Source organism: Carassius carassius, chromosome 27 (assembly GCF_963082965.1).
Source record: "Carassius carassius chromosome 27, fCarCar2.1, whole genome shotgun sequence".
NCBI lineage: Eukaryota > Metazoa > Chordata > Actinopteri > Cypriniformes > Cyprinidae > Carassius > Carassius carassius.
In genome coordinates, this window is record NC_081781.1 from 5,164,105 (window position 1) to 5,191,247 (window position 27,143).

A 27,143-nucleotide genomic window follows, 5' to 3' on the forward strand; every position below is an offset into this window, starting at 1 on the left:
GCAAAGTTTCTCATGAGAACAGGACATTTCTAATCGATCGCAATGTTTCGGGAGCAAATAAGTTTTACTTAAAATGCAAAAGTTTTATGAATGACTACAAAGTTTCTCCGAAAACTGTAAAAGTTGAACGATCAAACGCAATAGTTAAGTGAGCAATGAAATAAAAAAAATTTCTTACCATCAAGTCCCATTAATGAATTGAATTTTATTGTAAAGTGTTACTAAACAATAATGCAAATAAACACCCAAAGATGCAATAGTATTTTTTCGGATTGCGATGAGAAATTATGATTCTATATGAAGCCTGTAGCAATCATACATGCAATGTCATTCCTTCATGGCACTAAATCTCTGTATGTGCTCCGGGTTCTATTAGGGCAATTTGAACATGCTTTTTACCAGAACAAGGGGAAAAAGCATGGCACCAAACACCCAACAGGTGAATGTTATGGTTTAGTTGAACACTGCTAAAGGTAAACGCATGATATTCGAAGGGTTGAGATTTAAATATGAACTTGGCAAAGCGGATCAATCTCCTCTCAGTGCTATATGGCTTGAGATATGTGAAATACTGCTTCAGATTGCAATTTAGAAAAGGTCTTTGACTGTATCTGCCACAATCATCCATAATTATTTTACAGAACAGTGTATTTTTCCAGTGACCTGGTTAATTAACTTAAAACAGTACCCAAAAATCTTTAAATTACAAAAAATAAAAACTGATCAAGTTTGTGGGAGACCGAATTTACATACAATGCTGTACAAAATTCATCTTTACCGATGGAAAACCGAACACACAACAAATAAAAAATGAAATGACAAAAGAATGTATTTTGTCAGAAAGGCATTGAGTCTATTTAGTGGACGAATCGACCAACTTGCTCTTGAAAGCTGCTTCGCAAAGAGCTCACAGAGAGATTTCCCTTCATAAAACCCGAAATGGAGCAACTAAACAATTGGAGCGTGGTGGCAGAGACATTTAAAAGTTCAGTTTGGGCCGCCCGGCGCTCTCAGACTTTCAGTAGGTCTTCATCACTGTCATCAGGGTCTGGCTGAGGTTTCCTCTGGTTTCTCTCGCTGTATCGGGTCTTATTTCTGCTCCGTGTGTCCACCAGGAGCCCCACCAGATCCTCGTCACTCTCTGCTTTCAGCAAAGCTGACTGCAGCTGAGAGGTATTGGATGATGAAGGGCCGATTCGGACCCCTGGGACTGTGAGCACCTCGTCCTCACTGTCCTGCTCGTCCAGGGAGAAGGAGCGTAGGGCATCAGCGCTGACCGGCTTGGTGGTGATGTGACCGTTCTGTTGAGGCTCCCGCGTGGGTGTCCCGGTCTCTTCCATTAACCATTCCATCTCATCTTCACATCCGTCCTCATCTGTGTTCACCTAGCAAGAGAGACAAACAGAAAGAGAAAAAAAAGGTCTGTCATTCTGATGAATTTGTACTTATTGTAAAACTTGCAAAAAAGATAAACATTACCCTGGAGTATTTGTAGGATATTGGATTTCCTTTCCTGAAGCAGGTTGACACTTTCTGTATTACAAGTTGCCTAAAAAAAACAAAATGCATATTGAGTGCAACTCATTTTTAATAATAAATTGGTTTTAGCTCATTACAAATACATTTAAACTACCATTCAAAAGTTTTGGGGTCTGTAAGATTTGAACAAATGTAATTTGCCTTTTACCTCCTGTCTCGTTTATGCAGTAAAAGAACAAGCAAACAGATTGTGAGCACAACCAACAGCAGGCTAAGCACCGCCCCTAAGGCCTGACTCCGCCCAGATAATCCAGCATGCTCCTCCCCTCCATCAGTGCTGTGCGGGTTAATGGAGGTAGATGAACTATGGGAAAATGTATTAAATATTTTATACTCAGACTTACTCAGTTAACACATCTATGTTGTAGAATCATTGAATTAAAGCTTAAAAGTATGATTAATACTCACAAAAATTCACAAATGGTGGTGGTGTGCCAAACAAACAGATACTGGCAGCCATCTGTCTCCAGCAGGAATTCTGGGATACCCTCTCCTGCAGTAGGGCTGCAGTGGAACAGGATGGTCGAGGACACAGTTTTGGATTTGTCTCGCCCACATACAGATTCAGATGGTACCAAGACGTCAAGATTTCCACCTGACAAAATACAACACCAGGTAATTTTTTAATAAAGTGTTTACATCATAGAAATACAAAATAAACTAACTTTTAAAAGTAAGCAACCTAAACTAATAATATATTAGGAGTTCATAAAACAAAATAAATTGAATATGAAATTTTAACATTTTGAATAAAAAGTGACAAAAGTGTTCAATACAGCAGCCCAATTCTAAAAACAAACAAACAAAAAAAAACCTAAATGTTTTGCCAAATATTTAATAAGTATACAGAAAATAAGTAACAATGCAAAATATGTTTTAAACTAAATATTTTTATTTAGTTGCTAAAGTTGTGTTCTCTGCATTTAGTTGTGTTGTTACCAAGAGAATGTGCAACTTAATGAACAAACATTTGAACAAACACATTTTTTGCCATTTTTATATTGTTACAAAAATAATGTATAAATGATTTAATTAAAAAAGCATGTGTTGTTATAAACACTGTTGGGAACGTTACTTTAAAAAAGTAATTATAGTTACTCACTACTTGTTCCAAAAGGTAACTGAGTTAGTAACTGAATTACTCTATAATAAAAGTAACTCGTTACCAGGGAAAATTTGCGTTACTGTATAAAAAAAAAAAATTGCTATATGTCAAATTTGTTTATATTTGTTTTCGATATTTATTGCACGTCAACAGACAGCAAGAGTTTTATCCTGCACTCTTGGTAAGAAAAGTGTTTTTGGCCACTAGCTTTGTAGATGCGTGTGTATCACACTACATGTACACATTACATGCACGTTCTTGCCTTTGACTACAATGAATTTGAAGTAGTGCTTATATCTCTACCTTGAAAATGCCAACTTTTCATCGGATTGCTCCTGACTCGCCATTTCTCCTGCTGTTGCGAATCTCTGTGTAGCTGACTGTTGCGTGTGTGACTGTGTGTGTTTGGCGCCGCTGGCGCGTGTGTGTAAAAACACTGGCTCTGATTGGCTACCATGAAACACATGACTCTGCCTTAGCCAATCATAATCGCTTATCTCGTTATTAACCCACCTGCTCACTCGCTGTGTGAGGCAGGGGTGCGTTCGGATTGCATATTAAATCAATGCATAGTAACGCACCGCATGTAACGTTATTCCAAACACTGGTTATAAATAGATTTCAAAAAATAAAAAATAAATTATAAATTAAATGTAAACAAGTATACAAATAAACTAAGGAAATCTTTGTAAAACAAACAAACAAACAAAATATTTTAAAATATTTTTGACATTTGCATGCTGTTATAAACAGAATTTCTAAATAAAGAAATATTAAAGGGCAAAATAAACCCAACTTTGCATTTCAATTGTCCCAATATGCACGCTGAAATATTTGAGCACACTGTACTCGCACATCACATGCACAACTCTTAATATGGTCACTTACTGATTTGATCTCACCTTTGATATAATACTTGGCTTTGCTGGAGGAGCCAATTTTTCTGCGGTAACTGTCATTAATCTTGACCTGACAGATATTGGCACCCAGGCAATTGGAAATGGAGCGGTCGGTGATGCCTGACAGCTGGATGTGGTAGATATAGCGATCTCCATTGGGACGGATGTCTCCTGTGGCGTTGTGGAAACTGAGGACAGATAAAACAGTTTTTATCTCATGCACATTACTACATGTGGAGCGGTGTAGTTGTAGGCTCTGTTTAAATGAATAGGAGAGCGAGATACTCACCGGTAATAAAGTGCTCCCAAGCTGAAAATGGCTCCTGTTTGGGGCACTTTGATGGTTCCATTGATCATCTCCACTTCCTCCTGCTTCACAGCACATGCAGATCGAGTCTCCCACTCCACCCAGAACTCACATGCTGTTTTATCCTCCCTAAAACACACAGACACAAATATGAATCTTATAGATAAACAGATGCTAAGCCAACACTACAAGTTAAGAATATTCATACCAAGCCAACTTACTTGAATAATTTTGGATGGCCCACTGTGCTGCCACACTTTAGTTGCAAGATTGTTCTGGCTGGTTTCTTGTTTCCACACACCTCGTCACCCATGGAATAATTGACGTGGATCTTTCCATCTGGTGAGGACACACACTGATGAGAAACCAACAAAACTGTAATCACATTAGAGAAGGTTTAAGAAGACTTACCGATGAACTCCATGGTCTGCGTGTGAACACGGCCCAGAGTCTCAGTCTTCCCACCAGCACGTCTGCGGCACACGGCAGCTTCTGCTGCACAGCCTGGCTGGCCTCCATGAATGGCCTGACAGAGATTGAAGTAGTACCTGAGAGAACAAATAATACAGTTGTGAATTTCATTAACACAAAACAGATGCAGGTGCAATATAACACCAGTGTTTCATTACTGATTAAATGCAATGTGTCCATATTCCACTGACTTGAGTTCAAATAGAACTTTAAAAATGTGTTTTTGAACAAAAACGAATATATATATATATATATATATATATACACACATATATATATACACACACACACGCACACACACACACATATACATATATATATATATATATATATATATATAGCAATTATGTCTGATACAAGTAGCTGATAATTATTGCTGTTATGGTCTACAAATAAATAGATAAATTTTAAAAAATGATATTAATAATAATTTTATTATATATATTTGTATTTTGGACATAGCATCACAATTCAGCTCTCTAAATAGATATATATATATATATATATATATATATATACACACACAAACGAATGAAAGCACAAAAAATGTCTTAGGATATTATGCTCATTCAAAAAAAATGTGCTGATAATGGCCGCTACTGTTTTGTCAAAGATATATAGACAGGGGCAAATGAAACTAAACAGAACAACAGGTGTGAAACTCACGAATCATCTCCGTTGCTAAATTTCCATGGCTCTGTTAGAGATGAGAGCGTGCGCAGGTCGTAGGTCTGGTGTTTTCCTGCAAGCTTACACTCCGTCTTTTTGGGTGGGCAGACCACATCCGTTCGCCACTGGAAGGTGACAGAACATCCTTGGGTTTCGCTCATCAGCTGAGGACTTCCACGGCCTGCCGCTCTGTCACACGAGAACAAAATAGATGACTGCCGTTTCCCTCTTGGTGCTGTGAGAAAAAAAGAATAGCTTAAAAAACAGCATTATCTCAAAAAAAAAAAAAAAACATTTTATAAAATGTAGTCACTTAATTTTACTTAATTTAAAACAAGTTAAACAAGTCTGTTTAGTTTTCTTTACTTAAGGAACTGAAACCATTAAAAAACAGACTGATGAAATAAAATTGGAAAGAAACAAAAATAGCTTTTCTAGTTGCTCTATCATAAAAAAGTACATTTTAAGTTTTTTGCCTGTAAAGTATTCGTACCGCTAGAGCAAAAGCCCCATTTCTGATCTTTGCCATAGTCGCTTGTAGTGGCACACCACTTCCTGCCGTCAGTCATGCCCTCAGTTGTGCACTCAGTATAAAACTTGCCGTTGTACTTAAAGGGGAAAGCACACACTTCATTTTTATCTGTAACTGAAAGACAATAAAGACACATTTTAATCATTCAGGGGGAAAGTTTAACAAGAGTCTATTAATAGACTGCATCTAAGATCTGGACTTTGGTTGACTGCAATACACAGTAGTACTGCATTCACTATAACATGCATGCAATGTTGCCATTCAAGTACAAATGAGGCCAAAATAAGGTATATTGCAATTATTATCTTCGAGACCATCTGTCAAAATTGTGCCTTAAAATGCTAAGTTGGCTGCTTAACAGGTTTTTAAAGTGATTCAGTGGGTTTGTCTGACCTTGAGGACAGGTGTCTCCTCCACTGTACTGCATGATCACAGCCTGCTCTTCTCTCTTGTAGTCTAGGTTCATGATATTGCTTCTTCCATATGAAGCCGCAGAGCCCGTTGAGATCAGACATACCGCGCTGTCTTTACACGCTGTGCCTTTCACAGTCCCACACACGTTGATGTTAAAGGAGCTGGAGTTTCTAGGAACCTGAAAAACAAATAAATTAAGCTCTAGAATCATCCCTTTGCAAATATGCATGAATAAGTTGACAAATGGAGATTTTTGGTAGATTTAAACACACTACTGTTCAAAGGTTTGAGAGTCTAGATCTGAAATAGAATGCGTCACATCGCCAAAAACGTTAATCAGCACACCTGATCTCAACATTGATAATAATAGGAAATGACTCTTGAGCAAATCAGCATATTAGAATATAGGGCTGTCAAATTTGGCTGAAAAACTAAATTCCAATTTTTAACTGATATATTATCAAAATTCGAATTATATTCTAATGTAAAATGCATAATTTCAGTTAGGGTGAAGAGAAGCTTTTTGCTTCACTCCTGATGCCACAAGGGGCATCAGAGCAAAATATTACTAATGCACATTTAATAAAAGCATTGTAATACATGACTGTTAAGTGAATAATATTTAAAACATTTTTATAAACCAATTATAATTAAGTTGCTTAAACAACTAGAAATAAAACAGTGTCATGTATGCATGCATAGTTCACTACAAAGCGCGGAAAGCCAATCACAGAGTACATTTTACATTTAAAAACATGAGTCAGTGAGATGGGGAAAAAAACCACCATAAATTCTCGAGATAAGTTTTTAAAAAGTTGAACATTAATCTTACATGAATTTCTAAACATCCGGCTCTCTTGTGCGAGACGTGAGTGCAACGGTGTCCCTCGAGAAAATGTGTGAAATATGCATTCTGTGTGAACAGCTTGGTTTCAGTTTTGATGTAAACAACGTCTTCTCCACATTATTGTTGTCTTTTTCCGCAATATTTTGAAAGAACATCGAATGAAGTATACCCAGGTCTGGCCTTAAAGCAGCCTCCTTAATGCACACCTAAAATTCGAATGCAACGTTTTTGCATTCTAATGTGGATTTTTATTTTAAATTCGACGAATATTCGAAATTCAAATCTTTTTTGACAGCGCTATTAGAATGATTTCTGAAGACTCTAATGATGCTGAAAATACAGCTTTCATAAAATACATTTTAAAATGTATTAAAATTAGGGCTTAGCACATTAAAGCATTATTATAGTGTTAACGCATTAATTTATTAATGCCAAAATTATTTTATTGGGCATTAACGCAGTTTTGTTATTAATAGCCATTGCTCACTGGCTCTGAATACACATACAGACAAATCATGGGTCACAGGAAGGATTGATGCTCCCGATCAAATTATTTAAGTTAAGCACCAACGTTGGGATAGGAAGATGCCTGTTATGTTATGATCGAGGCTCTGGACCCTGAGCATAACTTGTTTTTCTATTACAAACTATAAAATATTTTAACAGAAGCTGTCATGTGCCGCAGACGTGCTGGTGGGAAGACTGAGACTCTGGGCCGTCATCGGTAAGTCTTCTTAAACCTCCTCTGATGCGATTACAGTTTTGTTGGATTCTCATCAGTGTGTGTCCTCGTCAATTATTCCATGGGCGACGAGGTGTGTGGAAACAAGAAACCAGCCAGAACAATCTTGCAACTAAAGTGTGGCAGCACAGTGGGCCATCCAAAATTATTCAAGTAAGTTTAAAATATACTTCACTCTTGCTTGACCAAGTAAAAGGAATTTTGGTGACAATTTTATAGACCCCAAAACTTTAAAGACACAAATTGAAATTCTTCAGTCTTGGAAAAGTCTTTCTCTCTTCAATACCTGAACAATCCCTGACAGCGCTGAGAGGTCAAACGTGTAGCGAAGCTGGGAGACGGTCAGATTGCAGCCGTGTGGCGTAATGATCTCTGGGCAAACCACAGGAGTGGCCCACTCGAACACATACATACAGTCTTGAGCTCGGATCATCTGGGGAGAACCCTGTTTGTGCAAAGCAAACACTTACACTCAGGTACGACAGAGACAAACAACCACTCAGTTACTCTAGACACCATTTCTGAAGATTTTGGGTTGCTCTTTTACCAGCTCTGCTCCTTTCTGGCAGGTGAAAACGATCTTGGAGGAGTAGTTGGAGGTGGGGTTAGAAGGGCAGACGGTTGTGCTGCTGAAGGTGATCTCCACCTCGTTGGTGTTGCTGTTATATTGAGGAGGGGAGGTGATTCGTCCAATGTCCTGCACAATTTAGTGAGAAATTCTAATTGTGATTTCTGATCAAAACAATGATTTAAAATGTGATCATTTACAAAATTGCACGATTTGGCCAAATAAATAAAAACAAAAAAGAAAAGAAACCAATTACATATATATCATCATGACTACAACAACAGCAACAATAAAATAATAATTATTAATATTATTATTATTATTCGTATTACTACTGCTGAACAAAATAATATAATAAGAAACATACTATAATATACAATATATACTAAATATGTACTAATATTCTAAATACTTCACAGTATAAATAGCAAAAAAAACATTATTATTATTATTACAACTAAACAAAATAAGACATAAGACATATGCTATAACATCTCTAAAAAATGAGTATAAGAAAAATAAAATACTTCTAATACAATTTAAGGAAATAAAATAAGAAGAATTACTAAATTTCACTATTAAAAAAGTGTATTTCAGAAAAATATAATAATAAATTATAATTATATTAAAATATTATAATTTCTACTACAAGTACTAAAATATTAAACAAATAAAACAATCAATAATAATTGTACTTTATTGTACAAATACAATCAAATTATAATACTAATTAATGGCTGTTTTCGTTTCTTCATTTTCAAATGTTGAATGTTATTCTGTAGATCAAAGAAAGTGGAATTCATAGTTGTACTGTTCCTTTTACTTACAACTGGATCTCCATCAACAGCATCCATGCACACAGCCACCCCTGGAGGACAGTTGACCCCTGGGATGGGGTTGAGGGGCTGGCAGATGTTGATGTAGAAATCAGGAGACTTGTCCCAGTCTACATCCTCGTTGATAGCCGTGTAGTAACCGGTGAGATGGATCAGAGGACTTAGGTCAATCAGGTTGGTACCGTTCCAAACGGAGCACTTCACCTGCAGAAAAGAGACACTACATTTGCTGCAGGTTCACTCGAAGCGAGGTTTAGAGGATCGAAAGATTGTAGACCTCCTCTAACCTGTTGTTCGCAGACCAGAGGAGTGTGCCAGGAGAAAAAGTGAGTACAAGTGGTGTCTTCGGAGTACACCAACACAGGTTCTTCTGTGCCTCCTCCCTCAGACTTGCAGATGAAGCTGAAGATGCTCTTGTGTTTGAGGGAAGGGTTGGCGGCACACGCGTCTCCATCCTCATAAGTGAGCTCCACCACCTGATCCTTGTACACCAGCTTCCTAGTGGTTTTCCCACCACTTATGACATTCCGAGTGTCTTTGATGCACACAGCTACAGCAAAAAACATCTCAACATTACCATATAAAGTCTTTTTTACTTGGCGCCTAAATGTTTTAAAACAAGACAAGACATTTTTACATCCTTGCTGAAACTAAAATGCGGAAAACAAAAAACACAAACCATACAACTTCTTTATTCTTTGAAAAAACACGCATCTATATAAAATAAAAAATATTGTAGTCTAAAGTGACCAAATTTAGTGACAAAAATAGTGACCAAATTTAGTGACAAAAATAATTACAGAAATACTTAATAAATAAATAATTTATATAATAATTTATTAAACAAGTGGAAACGTTTATATATTGTATTTTGTATAGGAAATTACTACTATAAGTGCTAAATTATTTGATCATATATACACTTTGAAAAGTTAATTTTAGTTTAATACAGTACTTTATACATATATGCATACTGTATAAAATATATATAAACAAAATAAATATACCTGTTCCAGAGGCGCAACCAGCATCAGCTATGTCTCCACACATATTTAGTCTGAATATCTTCTTATGGGCCACTGGGTCATAGACCGTATAGCCACCTGACCGACTGAGGGCATTTAGGTCAAAGAGATGACCTGTGGAGACCAAGCACAACATGTCTCAGATTAATTTAGGAACTAATATAAATACTAGAACTTTCAATTGATCTGTGTGCAAGAACACATTTGCAGTTATATTCAGGCTATTTGCATGCATCAGACACATGCACCTACATGACACAGTTATAAGCAGACAGGAAGTGTCTGGATAAGATGATTCAGTTGTTCTGAATAACTATGTATTCGGTGTGACTGAGGCTGATGTGGGTGACTCACCTGTGGCTGGATTTGTGACTTTACAGTCCCCATGTTCAGTGCTACTGAGAGGACAGGCTGCAGCAGTGAACCACACAAAGCTATAGACACAGTCCTCCAGTGCTGTGATCAGAGTAGGTTTAGAATCCTGCAAAAAAACAGACAGCAAGTCAGAGACACAGACAAGAAGAGGATGTCATTATGCTCACTGTACAAGTTTATTAGGATAGGACAATATTTGGCCAAGATACAACTATTTGAAAATCTGGAATCTGAGGGTACAAAAAATTCTAAATACTGCGAAAATTGCCTTTGAATTTATACAAATGAATTCTTAGCAATGCATATTACTAATCCAAAAATAAGTTTTGATATATTCACGGTAGGAAATGTACAAAAGATCTTTATGGAACATGATCTTTATTTAATATCCTAATGATTTTTGGCATAAAAGAAAAACTGATAATTTTGACCCATACAATGTTTTTTTGGCTATTGCTAAAAATATACCCCAGCGACTTAAGACTGGTTTTGTGGTCCAGGGTCACATATTACTATAAAAATTAGCATATACTTAGAGAATCTGTACTTTAAAAAAAATAAATAAATAAAAAAATTAGGTTGATAAGATTTTTAATTGGTTTTGAAAGAAGTCTGTTATGCTCACCAAGGCTGCCTTTATTTGATCAAAAATACAGTAAAAGCTGTAATATTGTGAAATCGTATTACGATTTGAAATAACTGTTTTCTATTTGAATATATTTTAAAATGTAATTTATTATTGTTATTCAAAGCTGAATTTTCAGCATCATTACGCCATTCTTCAGTGTCACATGATCCTTCAGAAATCATTCTATTATGCTAATTTACTGCTCATGAAACATTTCTTCTTATCAATGTTGAAAACAGTTCATTTGATGAATAGAAAGTTTAAAAGAACACCATTTATTTGAAATTGAAATCTTTTATAAATGTCTGCACTGTCACTTTTGATCAATTTAATTGCTGAATAAATGAATTTCTTACAAAAAAAAAATAATAGAGAGATCTATCTGACTAACTGCGTGCTTATTTAAAATAAATATATATGAATAAAAAGATTAGATAGTTACAAAAAATAAACTGTAGTTAGTCTATAGTAATTATATTTACTTTAGAACATGCATCTGTGAGTGTATAGAGAAAAGCTTAAATAACCACACACCACTTTGACTGGGTCGCATTTAAAGCGAATAATGGTGGTCCGGTTTCTCTTGCCATCCTGACAGGCTTGTCCATTGGTGTACTTCAGAACCAGCATGTTTTTATCCCACTGTGGACCCCCCTCTGCCTCCCCGAGATTCACATACTTATCTCCGTCCTTCAGACAAGCCGCAGCGCTAGACGGGCAGCTCCACAAACCTGAGACAAAACACCAGTTATAACACCTATGCAAGCCACTCAAAACAGTCTGTAGCTGTACTGCTACAACTCACCTGTCTGAGGCACCAGAGACTTGCACACATTGATATAGTAACGCAGCTCCTGATTGGTTGCTTCTGGCATGACCATCCAATTAGATTTGTGCAGGGCCAGTGAGGATAGATCATAAGAGTGGCCATTGCCATCACTGCCAGACAGAGAGGGGGTTATAGGTCATTTAGAGTGTTGTATAATGTATTGGGAGCAAATATATTACTAAGAAGGTTGCTCTTACTTGTAGGAGCAAGTTGTGGTTTTGAAAGAAGGGCAGGCCAAAGCTGTGTGCCATTCAAACAGGTATGTGCAGTCTGCAGTCTCCTTTATGTACTCTGGCTTACCCTGAAGAACAAAGAAAGGAAAAGAAACATTTAGGAAATTGATTTTACTTCTTAACTCATTGGTTGGCTGAAAGAAACTCACAGGATTCTTTCTGTGGTCGCAGGAGAAGAGAATAGCCGTGGATCGCTCATAGATCTTGTGGCACTTTTCCCCATTTGTGTAGTTGATCATAATAATCCCATCATCAAATGTGAGGTTTTGATTGGCTAAGCCTGTAAAGGAGCATAGGAAAGGTTAAATGAATAGTTCACCCTAACATGAATATTTGCTAAGCATTGCAAAGATGTAGAGGAGTTGTTTCTTCATCAGAACAGATTTGGAGAAATTTACATCACATACACTCATCAACAGATCTGCAGTGATCTGCACTCTGCAGTGAATGGGTGCCGTCAGAATGAGAGTGCAAACAACTGATAAAAACATCACAATAATCCACAAAAATCCATTCTAACATCTTGTAAACGAAAAGCTATGTGTTTGTAATAAACCCCATATTAAAGCCATTCCACAATTCATAATAATAGTTCTTCCAGTGAAAAAAAAACCCTTCCTTGTCGTCCTCTCACATCAAAAGCCAACAACATATTTGTTAAAAATGTTTTTTGACTATTTTCGCTTGTAAACTGACAAAATTGACTTGTCTAAATCAGGGGAGAACTATACACACTGGAAACAGCAGTATTATGGAAAGAGGATTTGTATTTTAGCCTTAAGCAATGGTTTAAAGTCTGACAGCACCCATTGACTGCAGAGGATCCATTGGTGAACAAGTGATACAATGTTAAATTTCTCTGTTCTTCATCTGATCAGATGAAGAAACAAACTCATCTACATCTTGGATTGCCTGAGGGTGAGTCATATTTGAGTTAACTAGTCTTTTAAACATGAATGAAAAAAGTACCATAATAGCTCAATTTTGATACTTAACAAAAAATAAATACAAATAATGAACTCACCTGCTATTCTGTGTGCACTGCTCTTGACCTGACACGAGGAAACAGAGTTGCTGGGACCGTGCGGGCAGACCGAGGATGTAACTGGGCCACACACTGCAAAGTGATACTCATAACTCAAATCCTTCACTTCATAGTCCTTTCCGGCCAGTGGTGTAAGATTGTACTCATAACCGCTCTTGGGGTCCTTGACTTTACAGTTTTCACCTATAAGTGACAAGAACTAAATGGAGTCAAAGCCCAAGTAAGAGTATTTCTTCAAATTCTTGAGACTGAATAGTCTGTTGATCCTACCCTGAACTCTTTTGATTGGGCAAGCTTCTGAGGTTCTCCAGATGAAGACATATTCACAGTCATCTTTGCGATCAAACATGGGTGCACCCTTTAAATAGGAAAAGAAAAATGGGTTTCAACAGCTTCACCATAAAAAAAAAACTAAAACCGTTAGCATCTTAAATATACTACAAAATAGGGCTTGAAACTGATTTTAAATAATTTTATCATGTTATTTTATTACCATTCAGAAGTTTGGGAGCGGTAAGTCTCTTATGCTCAACAAGGCAGAATTATTTGATCAAAAATACAGTAAAAACAATTATTGTGAAATATTTTATATGAATATATTTATTCATTTATTCATTCAGCCATTACTCCAATTTTCAGTGTCACATGATCCATCAAAAATCATTCTAATATGCTAATTTGCTACTAAAACTTATTTCCCACAATTATTGGTTACAAGTTACATTACATTTTTTACTTGCAGCAGCAGGGTTATATAGATCCTGTGCAGCTAAATAATGATTCATTTTTGTTTTTAAAAATAATTGAACAATAAAAACTTATATATAGAATTATACATATTCAATAATTTTCATTGAACATAAATTTACAGAATTCAAGACACCAATTTATTGTGGAAGGTGCCACGGGTAAAAATCTATTTGTACTTAAGAGAGAAACCATGCACTTGCTTACAGGACTGTCATCACACTGGAAGACGATTCGGGTGGAGTAATGTCCTGAATTGCACTTGTCCCCATTCAAATAAACAATACTGATGGAGCCATCTGCCGCTGCCTGCAGGCCGGACTGCACGTATCCCAGATTCACACCTCTGCCTTTTAGCTGGCCACAAGCTCCAATCGCTCCAGCTGCCAACAAAAGAAGTCTATTAGTTTAGTCATTCAGACCAGCACTAATCCTCCGGCCCTTGTTGGGTGTTACAAAGAGAAAATCAATCTCAAAGTACTAGGCTAAAAATAGGAAGACATTTCAAAAGAGTCTGTCAATATCTGTTTGTAGACCCTCACCAGGGCAGCCCTGGATGCGAGGCAGCGGTTTGCAGACGCTGATGTAAAACTTTTGAAAGCGGGCCTGATCTGAGGTGTCCAGAGGAACATAATACTTGTCATCCAGACTGAGGTCACCCAAGTCATACTCTCTTCCTTGCTGATCTGGAAATGCAAGACAAAGGGATCAGTTTGAGTTCTCTGCAATGGCAGAGAAATGACACACTTCAGCATTAAAAGCATTTTTCTGCACATGGGAAAGCTTACCGGTGACTTGGCAATCCACAGGAGCAGGTTCACAGGCTAGAGCAGTGTGAAACATAAATAACACATTGTGGCTTGTCTGTGCACTTGTGCCCAGCTCTTCCTGTATAAGCTCCAGAGGGGATGGGTTGAACTTTTGGTCACACACAAAATTAATGACGAAGGTGTCTTCAGTACCTATAGTAAGGATGGGAAGCAGGGTAAAGTGGGTTCAGTCTGGGGCAGAACAATATAACCTTAATACAAGTCTCTCTAGAATACTTCATTCTGATTGGTAATTTAAAGAATTGTGTATAATGATCCTAAACTGTATATTTGACCTTTTTCAACAAAGCTGTTCTAGTTTAATCATCTTGCGATTACTCTAAAATGATGATGTCAAAATTTGGGGCCCTGTCAGTTACGCACCTGACGATATGTCCAAGACCCCTTTGTATTTGAGAGTGAGAGTGCCATCAGTGGAGAACTGGAGAGACCGTTCCACACCAACTTGACTCACTGGTTTCTTATCTTCCAGCTCACAGCCAGCCACAGGTTTATCTCCGACAGTTCCGCACGCTTTCACTGAATCACAAATGTTCACCTACAGTAGACAGGAGTGCTATATTACTTTTGTTTTAAAATTGGTATAACTGTACTAAATGTGATAAATAAAAGAGGGCAAAGAAAAAATAAACACAGAGTCAAACTGAGCAGTAGATTGCACAGTATACAGTATTGTGGTTTAAATTTTTATTTCATTTTTTTAAATAGCGGAACCAATTATTATTTTTTTTGTGTAAATTTAGTACATGGCCCAGATAAGAAAGTGCTGCTATTCAGCACAATTATTCCACAATGTTTATTACAAGAACAAATGAATGCTAAAAGTAACAATGTGTATGAACATAAACTGCTCAATTCAAACCATTAGAATAAAAAAAAAAATATATATATATAATCTCTTATGCTCACCAAGGCTAAATTTATTTATTTGATCAAAAATACAGTAAAAACAGTAATATCTGAAAAATTAACTAGTAACTTTTTTAACTTTAGTTTTTAAACTTGAGTTTTTTATGTTTTTAAAATGTAATTTATTCCTGTGATACAAAGCTGAATTTTCAGCATCATGACTTTTTAACAGCAACCATTTTTTAATGATTCTTTGATCAGTAGAAAGCTTAGAGGAACACTGTTTATTTGAAATAAAAATTCTTAGTAACATTATAAATGTTTTGCCATTTTAATCCATCAATATAATGCATCCTTGATGAATAAAAAAATAATAATTTCTTAAAAATAAAAAAAAAGTACTGACTCAAACATTTAAAAAAAGCATTATCTGTATAAAAAGACAGAGAGATAGATAGTGACAAATAGTTACTGAATCTACTGAGAGTCTCAGTTTCATTTCATTAGTCATCCAAGGCTGTTTTTATGATTTTACTTATGCACCAGAAGCTAGTATCATACTAAAACTGACTTCTGTATCGATCCATACTCTACTCAAGAGCATTTGAAAGATTTGAAAGTGCTTCTTACGACAAAGTCTTTCCCATGGCCACTGGCGTGGTATCCGCTTTCAGAAGCCAGTGATTGCAGGTTGAACTCAAAGCCAGTGTTGGGATCTTTCACTGAGCAGGTCTGTAGACAAATAACAAGAGAAATAAGAGAATAAATCTTCACAATTCCATCCAAGTCAGTGAATTTGTGCAAAAATGTAAGTGGACCTGGTTGGTGGACTCGACGGTTGAGATGGCACAGGCTGCTGCCGTGTCCCAAACAAAGTCAACGGTGCAATTCTGGTTCCCCAAAAAGCGAGGACCAGATGACTAAAGAAAAAAAACATTGTTCTCATAGTGTTCAAGCCACTGATTTATAAGGAGCAATAAATAAGTAAAAAGGGCAGTATTGACTCACTGCTGTCCCAGATGAGCAGACAAAGTGGATACGAGTTGTGTAAGTGGTCATCACTCCATCTGCTTGACACACTGAGCCATTAGTGTACTCCAACATTAGCTGGTTCTCTTCCATAATCACTGGCCCCTTCTTAGCAATGCCTAAGTTACTGACTTCTACCTTCTCAGACAGGCCTTCCTGTTTGGGTAACATGCACACACACATTTGTTGTCAGTAGTGCAGTTTCTTTTTTGTTACATTTTATTTTAGATCACCAAGTCATTCCAGTGTTTACAGAGAGTGAACTAACCTTGTCAGCCACGAATTTCACCTCACAGACAGATGCTCTCCCGTCACAGCCAGGCACGGCTTTAAGAGGCCGGCATATATTGATGTAGTACTTCCTCGGGCCGCTGGGGTCAGAGGTGACCTGGATGGCCTGCCAGTTCCTACCGCCATTAGATACTGACAAACTGCAGAGGGGAAGGAATCGAGAGATTTACTGCAGAGCCATTGTTGTTAACGCTGCATACAGTACAGTATAAAAAAAAACATACATACAGTATAAAAAGTTTATACATAATATATTTGGTAAATAAAAGGATTATGGTATTTGCTTAAATATACATTTTTATTACATTTAATTACATAAAAAAAACTTTTAGATATTTTTCAAGTAATTATTTGATTGCAATTTACTTTTATTAGAACACATTTATATAAAACTTTTTTTTTTTAAATAGTGGCTCCAGTTTCAATTTAATATACACAGACATATACAAGCTATCCAAAGGATGATTCACCCACAAAGAATGGCACTATCAAACCATGGCACATTTGCTTAAGCATCCCGAACAGCAACACTGGCTCAGCCAATGACATGAGTTTGGGTTGGGACCATCTGTTTGTTCAATCAGTGGCAGATGGAGGAAGTATTTAGTCAACTAAAGGATAAGTGTGACACAGCTATAGTGGCGCCAAACTTGTTTTTAAAATGAACTCAAATATTTACTAATACGGTGTACTCATTTCTTTAGGACATACCTGGACAGGTCGTATTGGTGCAGAGTTTTTGGGTCTGTCACAACACACTCATGTGGTCTCTCAGGACAGGCGTAGGAAGTGTACCATATGAAGTTATAAGTGTTCTCATCTTCTTTCTGCAGAAAAATGCTCATAAATGAAGGACCTTTTTGGTTTGCAGACAAGACACAAGACTTATAATAATCTGAAGGTCCAATGCAAAGCCTGAGACAAAAAAAAAGCTTGACACACAAGCCCTTTATGCAGAAATAGCATTACTTGACTAGATGCTAAAAATATTTACCTGAAGGAGCTAAAAATATATTTAAGTGTTAACAGTCAGCACGAACTGAACAAAGAAGCAGGTGCAATACCTGAAACTCTGGTTTTCCTGGACCAGCCTCTCTGTCACAGAGGAAGGAGATGTGTGTGGAACGCTGCGTGTGCCGCTTGTCATTGTACACAGAGCCATTTCTGTAGGTCAACTGGATCATGCCATCATAGTAAGAAAGCTTGGAGTTAAACTTGCCGAGATTCCAAGAGCTCGTGCCACTGCAGAGACGGAACAAAAAAGGTTAGCTCCACCCACAGCAAAATCTTATTGGTTCAAAAATCATGCCCTCCATAGCTGCATGTTGAACATCAAATATGTTGTGATTGGCTGAGATTCTAGTGCTTCATATCATACTTCCAGTGAAGACAAAATAAACTTGTTGCATCACACCTTGTTAAAAGAAAACGACCAAAGTGAATTTACCTCTGGTCAACTTGACAGGCCCCTGATGTATCTGGACACTGTGCGGCCTTCACATTGCCACACACATTGATGAAGTAGTCATACTTGTCAACAGACATGTTATAATAACCTCCGCTAGGTTTCCGAAGCGGGGAAAGGTCAAATGAAATTCCTGCAGTGAAAGAGAAGTACATTTAAAAGCAGCTCAATTAAAGGCAAATAAACACCATAAGCAGCCTAAATCTTAAGCCACTAGCAATAATGAAACAAAGAATTTTCTTTAGAAATCTTATATTACAACATTAGTTAGTTGATCTGAAATGTGCATTAACAGATGTCAAGCATGTCAGTATGCCAATGAGCGGTCTGACCTTACTTACAAAGAGCATTTTTTTATTTTGGTTGTTGTTTACCACTAATAATAATAATGCATAAATAAAACTACAACACCACTGTCCTGTACCTGCTTGTGGGTCTTCCACCTTGCAGTCATCACCTTCTGTTTTCAAAAGGACGCAGGCTGAAGCGGTGAACCACTCAAACTCATAGATGCATCCATCACTGGACATGCTCCTCAGGACTGGAGCGCTATCAACATCTCCAGGCTTGCACTTCAGAATGATGATGGTTTTCACTTTCATGTTCTCCCCACATTTGTCTCCATCAGTGTAAATGAGTCTGATGTCATCACCTTCTGCTGCCTTTTGCGGTGGAATCCGGAATTTGCCCAAGTTTATAGTTTTCCCATTGCCTAAGAGAAGAACATTTGTGTTCGAATAAAATGTCCCGAGTAAGACAAAACTAAAAGAAAAGTTTTATATATATCTTGGAAATAATCTCTAATGATGCACTGACCAACTGCACATATTGCTGCATCCTCGGGGCAAGATCTGGTCTCCCCGTCTTGGATGATTTTATGACAAACATTGATGTAAAAGCGTTTCTTATCAGACTCTGCTGTCTTGGTGCCAGCCACAGCCTCCCAGTTTTGAGATCCCTCCGATTCTGAGAGAAAAACATTTAGAAATAAGCAAAATAAGGTACTTTTTGAGAAGTACCTTTTATTTTATACCGCATCAAATACTAATGACTTAATATTCAAATGAGCTTCTCCACCTACAACATTTTTTGATTTGACCTTTAAAATGTTACTAATTTCTGTCTGTTCCTCATACAAAGTGGTAAGCATTTTTTTTTTAGTAAATTGTTTGGAATTTTCCACAAAAATTTCACTTTCTTTTTAGGTGAACTTTTCTTTTAGAATTTGGGCAATGTTTTGGCATTGTGGAGTAAAAATAAGTAAATAAATAGACATATAGATTAGTCAGAATGATTATTTTTTTTTAAATGAAATCATGTTTATTCAGCTAGGATGATTTTAATTGATCAAAGGTGACTAAATATAATGGCAAAACAATTTAGATTTCAAAGAAATATTGTTCTTTGAACTCCACTCATTACAGAATTCTGGGGGAGGTGGGGGGAGCTTTCACAAAAAATAAATAAAAAAAACAATCCAATAGACAAGTTTATACATTGTCATTTCACAATATTCCAACTATTTTAGCATAACATAACATAATCTTAAGGATCCTAAACTTTATAGTGTAATTATTTACTTGTCATTAAAGAACTAAAAATAAAGAAAGTAACTACAAAAATCAAATCAAGCCACAAGTTTGACTTCACTTCCCAGAACACAATCATTTTGTTCATCTCTACCTGGGTAACGCGTAAGAGGCGATAAATCATAACGCTTCTTGTGGTCTGTGACTCGACACATCAGGTCTTCCTTCTCCTTCACACATGCGTACGCTGTTTGCCAGTCAAAGTAATACGTGCAGTCAGACTCTCCTGTAAAAACTGGCTGGCCATACTCTGTAAACCACAAGCAGTGAGCAAAACATTTTAAAAACCGAATTTCCGATATGAAACCATCATCTCACATTGTTGAATTTCCTTCTTTTTGGTCCACATCCAATCAAACTTCCTCAATCAGGCAGGGTTAAAAGAGAAGCGCTGTGGTCTAATCAGTAAGTAACTTCACGAGTCACTGTGTCACTCACCAGCCGTTGCATTGCACTCAAAGTTAATGATGGTCATGCGCTGGAATCCAGTGGTGCATCTGCTGCCATCTGGGTAGATTAGCGTGAGATCACCATCAGAATATCTTATGAGAAAAGAAAAAAGGGTTACGGCTGCTCTTCAGTTTAAATTTTCACTGTAAATCAGTAACACAAGCTAAGACGAACCTCAGAGTCTGGTTCTGGAATCTCCCAGCAATCTTTTTCCCATGACCCGTGTCTTTGACTTGGCAGGCAGAAACGTAACCTTTGTCATCAACACACTGTCCAGCTCTGGTCTCCCCACACACATTCAGATAGAAGATATAGGTGTCCTGACCATTTTTGGCCTCAGTCATATAGGGTTTGCCAGAAGCTAAGGATAAAGAAATATGATGAATGGTAAAGCAATATATTTGGTAAACAAGTACTCGATCACATCAAAGATGAACCACAACTGTATGGACTTGTTTATGACACAACACATGACTTTTAATATTAACACTGTACATGGACACTGAAATATATGTGGTTTATTCAGTTATACACTTACTCCTTAAAAACCATATTAAATCCATCACTGCTTCATTCTTACCACATAAACAATATTTACATCACTGACTCTTACTAAACTAATAGAGTTAACTCACGGTCATGCATCAGGGGAGTAAGGTCAATGGAGATGTCGTGCTGTTCGCTGGTCAGTGTGCAGTTTTGACTCTCCAGGTAATCTCTGTGGCAGGCGTACTCAGTCACCCACTCGATCTCATACCGACAGTTCAAGCTGTTGATCGCCTTAGGGTTACTTCCCTGATAAACCATTGAGAAAACTGTGAGATGACTGAGTATAGCAGATATACTGTAATGAGATGAAACACTAGGCATCTTCTTACCGCCTGCCTTGTAGATGGACAAATAAATGTAATCGTCACTGCTGGACTGTGGCCATTACAGAAGGATGGACCTTCTTTGCCTAGCTCATATCGCAGCTTTAGTCTTAAAAAAAAAAGCAAAAAAAAAGAGAGAAATTCAGTTCTTGCTCCAGTTTTCTACATTGGTAATAAGACATTTTTCTTAAGCACCAAATCTGGATATTACAATTATTTCTCAAAGATCATATGACACTGAAATATTGGCTGCTTAAAGTTCGGCTTTGCATCACAGGAATAAATTACACTTTAAATTATATTAAAAAAGAAAACAAATATTTGATATTACAATAATGTTTCACAATATTACTGTATTTACTCTTGGTGAGCATAAATGCACCAATCAGCCTATTAACTAATTAGCTAATAAATTAACACATACTTGTCATTGGAGAGCAGCTCGAGTTGATGAACAGGCTGACCCATGTCGAAGGAGTCTTTGCCAGAGGTGAGACAGGCGGCAGATCCCTCGGGACAGGAACTTCCAGCACGGTCTGGATGGACAGACATCATCTTAAGTTATCTGTATTGCACTTCCAAATGCTTTAGATGTTTACATCATAAGAACCTGCTCAGATGCTTTGCAGATTGTTTTGTGTGATAAAGGAGCTATAAAATCAAAATATTTGTTGACTGGGTGGCAAGTTTGATAAGCGCCTACACTGTATATATATATATATATATATATATATATATATATATATATATATATAAAAAGTTTACAGTAACTCACTTAGACTTCTGCATATATTGATGTAGAAATCAATTTCATCATCTGGGTCATCAACCAGGTAGCCATCTGAGAGTTTTATCAGCGGGTTGAGGTCATGCTTCTTTCCATCCAAGTCAAAGACATAGCAAGGGACCTTTAAAAATAGATTTGCAAAATAATGCATTGAGTGGGGTTAAAGAAATACTCCCAGAAGCTTGAGACATTTCCTCTGTTTATTTTAGCATAAGATATTAGACAAAATATCTAAAAACTAATCAAAGGGATGAGCGATAAACCAATTTGATCAATTAACTCGAATGTGTAGTTTACATCAATTTGTTTGAATGAAAATCGGTTTTCTTTTTTAACATCTGCCGATGCTCCACTCAGGCTCCCGTAGTTCCGATTGGAATATTATATATATATATATATATATATATATATATATATATATATATATATATATATATATACACTTATATATTTAAGATATACAGAATAAAAAACATTATGTATATATATTAAATACATCTATATATAAAATATATGAATATATAAACATGTTAGAAATTTATATATATATATATAAATTTCTAACATGTTTATATTATATATTTTATAATACATTTCAAATACATACATGCATGTGTGTGTGTGTATTTATATATGCACAATAAATATACACAGTACACACACATTATGTAAACAAAAACATTTATTTTGGATGTGATTAATCGTTTGACAACAATACTAAAATCATACATTTTTACATTTCATGAAAATGTGACTAGTGCTTGGATTAGCATAATGATAGAAAAATAGGAAATTGTTTCCCTCAAATGTAAAAACTGAACATAAAGTAATTTTATTCCAAAATAAGTAAATAAATAAACACTGTGCGAGACCGTTAAATGTGATTTACACAAATGTTATTGTTAATCTTTCTTTATGTAGATTAGGCATTGTTCAGGTCTATTTAGACAATGTTAACATGATTAAGACTGATGGGTTTAATTCTTACTCTATTCTTGACTGAGAACTACTGAAACCGCCAAACACACACTTAAGAATTCAGACCTTCCTCCATGTTAACGCTCTAACAGAACTGTCATCAGAAAAGTCTCATCGTCTTTACTCACCTCCTTATGTGGTTTAAATTTATCACGTCTGCAGGCGGCATACGTCCTCCATTCAAAGTAATGCACACACTCAGAGACGGTAACAAACTCAGGTGTGCCCTTTAAAGGAAAAAAAAATAAAATAACTCAGATTTAATCCATGGTGTGACATTTACTGAAAATAATGAAAATGTAAATGTGAAAACAAATGTATGCTTATAAATATAGATTTTTTTTTAAATTAAATTATTCAAATATAAAGTAAACAATTTTGCATCAAAACAGCCTTTTTTTACCTTCACAGAGGAACTGCAGTAAAATTAAATATGCATTTAGAAAAAATAATCTATATTTAGGGGTACATTTAGCACATTTAGATATAGATCAGCCACACCTACTTTAATTTTTTCATTTGTGTCATTTCTTCTTGCTCAGAAAGAAGGTGGAACGAAAAAAAACAGCCTTGCAAATGTCACGCTGACTAACAGTACATGCCGGGGAGGTAAACTCACCATAGTTTTGCCGCATTGAAAGGTGATGCTGCTCTGAATGTTGCGGCTCTCGTCGTCGCCACATTTTATCGAGCTGTTGAAATCAAGCACAGCAGGCGAGACCTTCTGCAAGGAGAGCTCACCTATGGGAAAAAAAGACCTGGTTTGAACACAGCAGTGTGTCTGAGAGGAATAAGACATACGCTTTCATGATAATAAAATTGTTTTTCAGCAAGCTGGTAACACTATACAGTTATTAAAAGAACTGCTGGACATTATTCTAATAAATGACCACACTATACGCAGTTGGATTTAAGTAAAATAAATAAAGTCAAAGTTTTTTTTTCATTTAGCAGATGCTTGTATCTTAAGTGACTTACAAATGAGGACAACAGAAGCAATCAAAAGCACTTTTGACAATGCACAGTTGAGTCAAGCACAAGCAAAAAAGTATGTTTTTAAAAAAACTGCTTATCAAAGCCCAAGAGTAAAGTTTACCAGCACATACAATTCAGTTAATGTATGTGAGCTACCCAACAAAGTATAAATATTACAGTATGTGATCTGGAGAGGTTAGAAGTTCACAGGCCAAAAGTCAAGCAGTGCACAACCCATGCGAACAAACTGCATGAGAAGATTACCTAATAAAAACTCAGCAACATGATAAACCGTTCCATAAACATGCCAACTAGAGCTAGAGAAACTACATCTGATATTTTAGGCCACTGGAAAACATTTAACATGCCTTGTGTGGAGAAAGAGAACATTAGTGTCCTTACATTATAATCCATACTATTAAAAAAACACTTATAAACAGTAATAAACTACACTGTAATAACTTGACATCCGTTTATTGTTATATTTAATTTAGTGTCACGCAATTATTTCATTAAAGTAATATTCATATTTAGAAAAAATTCATTATGTGTGTACATAAATGTAAAATTGTCTTACTGCAGCCACATAATGAAGTAATAAGTCTCAATTCTGCTCTGTTCAGGATGTGTTAAATAGTTTTGAGAATAAAGCATGACTTAATCAGCCTGATGTAACCCCAAGTAAGTGTAGCATATGCTTCAGACTTTTATTAAGACGGCAAACACAGTTAATGTGACAGGACTAAAACTTGTGATTTATTGTTCATGGTGTAGCTTGAAAATTTTAATTACTGATATTTAAACACTGTCACTTTTTAACAATACAGGCATTTTTCTAACTGTCAAATTGTACTACTGCACCTGCTGCTAGATAACTTCGACCTACTTACTGTGAAACATGAAGATATGACTGCAGGAACACAAGATAAAGAATACCAGGATATGTGAGCGATTGTATACACACTAAAATAAATGCAAACACATTCAGATGCAATGACAGTTTGACACTATTGTGTGAAGCATACATTAATGTGCCGGAAAGCCCTATAACAGATGCACACTAACCACAACAAAATGTGTGACACTGAGAAACAGTACGAGTATAATCACCACAGTCAACCCAGCATGAAACACTATATAAATAGACATTACACACTGGTGTTTGAATGTTTTTCTTACTAAGTTACAAAATAACTTCTGTACTCTATGTAACAATGCTAAAAGCCACTCATTATTAATATAAGCAAGCAGATTTAATCATCAACATATCTCCAGTGTTTGTTCTGACAAGTGAAATGGATCCCTTTATTTAAATCTAGGGCTAACAGATATTTACGAGTCACTTTTGGTCAGCAGTGTTCAGTTGATGGGTTTGAGTCACGTGGAGCTCAGCTGACTAGCTGGATAAGACCAAATAAACAAGTGCTCTGTCATGCAGCTCTCGCTTATGAGAGCAATGACCATGTGCTATAACAGCTCTGAGTTATACCGTTTTTATCTGCTCTGAAGACAAAACATGAGAAGTATTTAGAATACTTCCTTTAAAGAGTTTTTATGTTCAACCTGAATATCCAGACTAAGCAATAACATTTATTTCTATGTCCAACCATGTGTTTGGGGTGACTTGAATCTACAGAAAATGGTTTTTATCACATGACCTAAATGATTAAAGAGCAAATCTTGCAAGAAACACGTTAAGATCACATTGCAGTTTAAGCGTAAATGAAAAACAGGAACAGAGTCCTGAAAAATAAATGCATCACTGTTTCAGTAAAAATATTAAACAGCACAAAAGTTTTCAACATTGACCACAACAAGAAAAGTTTCCTAAGCACCAAATCAGCATATTCAAATGATTTCTGAAAGATCATGTGTTAATGAAGACTGGGGTAAAGATACTAAAAATTCAGCTTTGCATCACAGGAATAAATTACATTTTAAAATAAACTAAAACAGAAAACAGTTATTTTAAATGGCAAAATAATTAAATATAATCTTTTTACTGTATATTTGCAGCATTAGTGAGCATATCTTAAAATTATTACAAAATCTTCTTAAAATAAAATCTTCTTTAGGACCATTAAGACCACACTGTCGTGTCACATTATTTCATAATGCAAAGTGATTCCAGATCACACTAGGCTAACATAAATAATGTTTTTCTCAAAAAAAAAAATTGGCAAAGAGTACAACAGTAATGCCATAACAAATTTGTTAGAATTTAGAGAACCTGAGAATTGTTTTCTTATACAGGCCTTGGATGGTGAAACCACTGCCACTCTCACAGATACTGTCAATATCTATCCTAAAATTAATCAAATAATCATACGACCAATCGATTTTATAATCAATGATCACTATCCCACGACAGAAAGCTGACAATTTAGAAAACAGAAAAAGATTCGGAATTGACAAAATGAAGAGTATTAATTGTAGAATGTATGTTATATTATAAAAAAAGGAGCAGTGTACATGTTTATGCTTTTGCAGTTTGGGTGTGCATTGGCACTGTACTTACCCACGGACTGTGGCTGGTCACTCTTAAGCTTATGGGCACAGACCGCACTTTCTTTTCCACATTCTGTGTCCGGGGAAGAATCACAGAGCTTCAAAGTGTATCTCACATTGCTGTCTTGGTCAATAGCCTCCCATTTGTAACTTCACACACAAAAAGAAAGACACAATTTCAGTGGAATCCATTTCCACTCAAATGACATCATCATATAGTAAAACCAGATCAGTGCATAAACGAATGCATTGCTTGGTCTCAGGAGTCGAAGTATCAGTTATGATTTTATTATGTCCAGGTAACGTTAACGTACCTAGATGCACCCATGCTAAAGGGCCACAACTATCATTCAAATATATAAAGCAAACTATACCATTTTTGAACATACACAATTCTTTTTTGACAGCTGTTTATGTGATATCCATAAGGGTTTGCCAACCAGCAGTGAGCATTAGGTTTGTTTATTTATTAAAGATCTCACCTGCACAGATCCTTGTACCATGGGCTGTCCTCCGACTCCACTGCCGATGACACACACTGAAGCAGTATGAAAGTAGAAACAACAGTAGCAGCGATGCCGCAAACCCGCACACGACCCATATCTTAAACTAGGAAATAAATTAATGCGCAAAGTCCGACATGATACAGCAGTCCTTTCCGATTACTGTTCATTACCGTGTAGCAGGAGCCACTCGCTGTCACGTGACA

The 27,143-nt window shown here is 36.3% G+C and overlaps 1 protein-coding gene across 1 annotated transcript; it reads right to left on the bottom strand.

Moving 5' to 3' along the window:
* Window positions 1–185: 185 nt before the first annotated feature.
* Window positions 186–27,143, bottom strand: LOC132106513 (cation-independent mannose-6-phosphate receptor-like). Its single transcript, XM_059512261.1, has 47 exons — window positions 26,917–27,143; window positions 26,445–26,584; window positions 23,571–23,692; window positions 23,080–23,178; window positions 21,962–22,094; window positions 21,611–21,722; window positions 21,193–21,295; window positions 20,950–21,109; window positions 20,489–20,675; window positions 20,303–20,406; window positions 19,959–20,114; window positions 19,092–19,241; window positions 18,700–18,987; window positions 18,258–18,408; window positions 17,875–18,052; window positions 17,522–17,637; window positions 16,788–16,950; window positions 16,499–16,675; window positions 16,309–16,410; window positions 16,121–16,222; window positions 15,005–15,179; window positions 14,600–14,773; window positions 14,354–14,497; window positions 14,019–14,194; window positions 13,335–13,422; window positions 13,044–13,247; window positions 12,169–12,299; window positions 11,984–12,087; window positions 11,763–11,896; window positions 11,492–11,688; window positions 10,309–10,435; window positions 9,937–10,068; window positions 9,217–9,479; window positions 8,921–9,133; window positions 8,073–8,222; window positions 7,812–7,970; window positions 5,916–6,114; window positions 5,484–5,636; window positions 4,988–5,225; window positions 4,262–4,398; window positions 4,072–4,189; window positions 3,833–3,979; window positions 3,547–3,731; window positions 1,948–2,134; window positions 1,688–1,843; window positions 1,480–1,549; window positions 186–1,385 (listed from the first exon to the last, which is right to left on the bottom strand). Exons 1-47 carry the CDS (start codon window positions 27,033–27,035, stop codon window positions 1,011–1,013), a joined length of 7,398 nt encoding a protein of 2,465 aa, XP_059368244.1. The 5' UTR covers window positions 27,036–27,143; the 3' UTR covers window positions 186–1,010.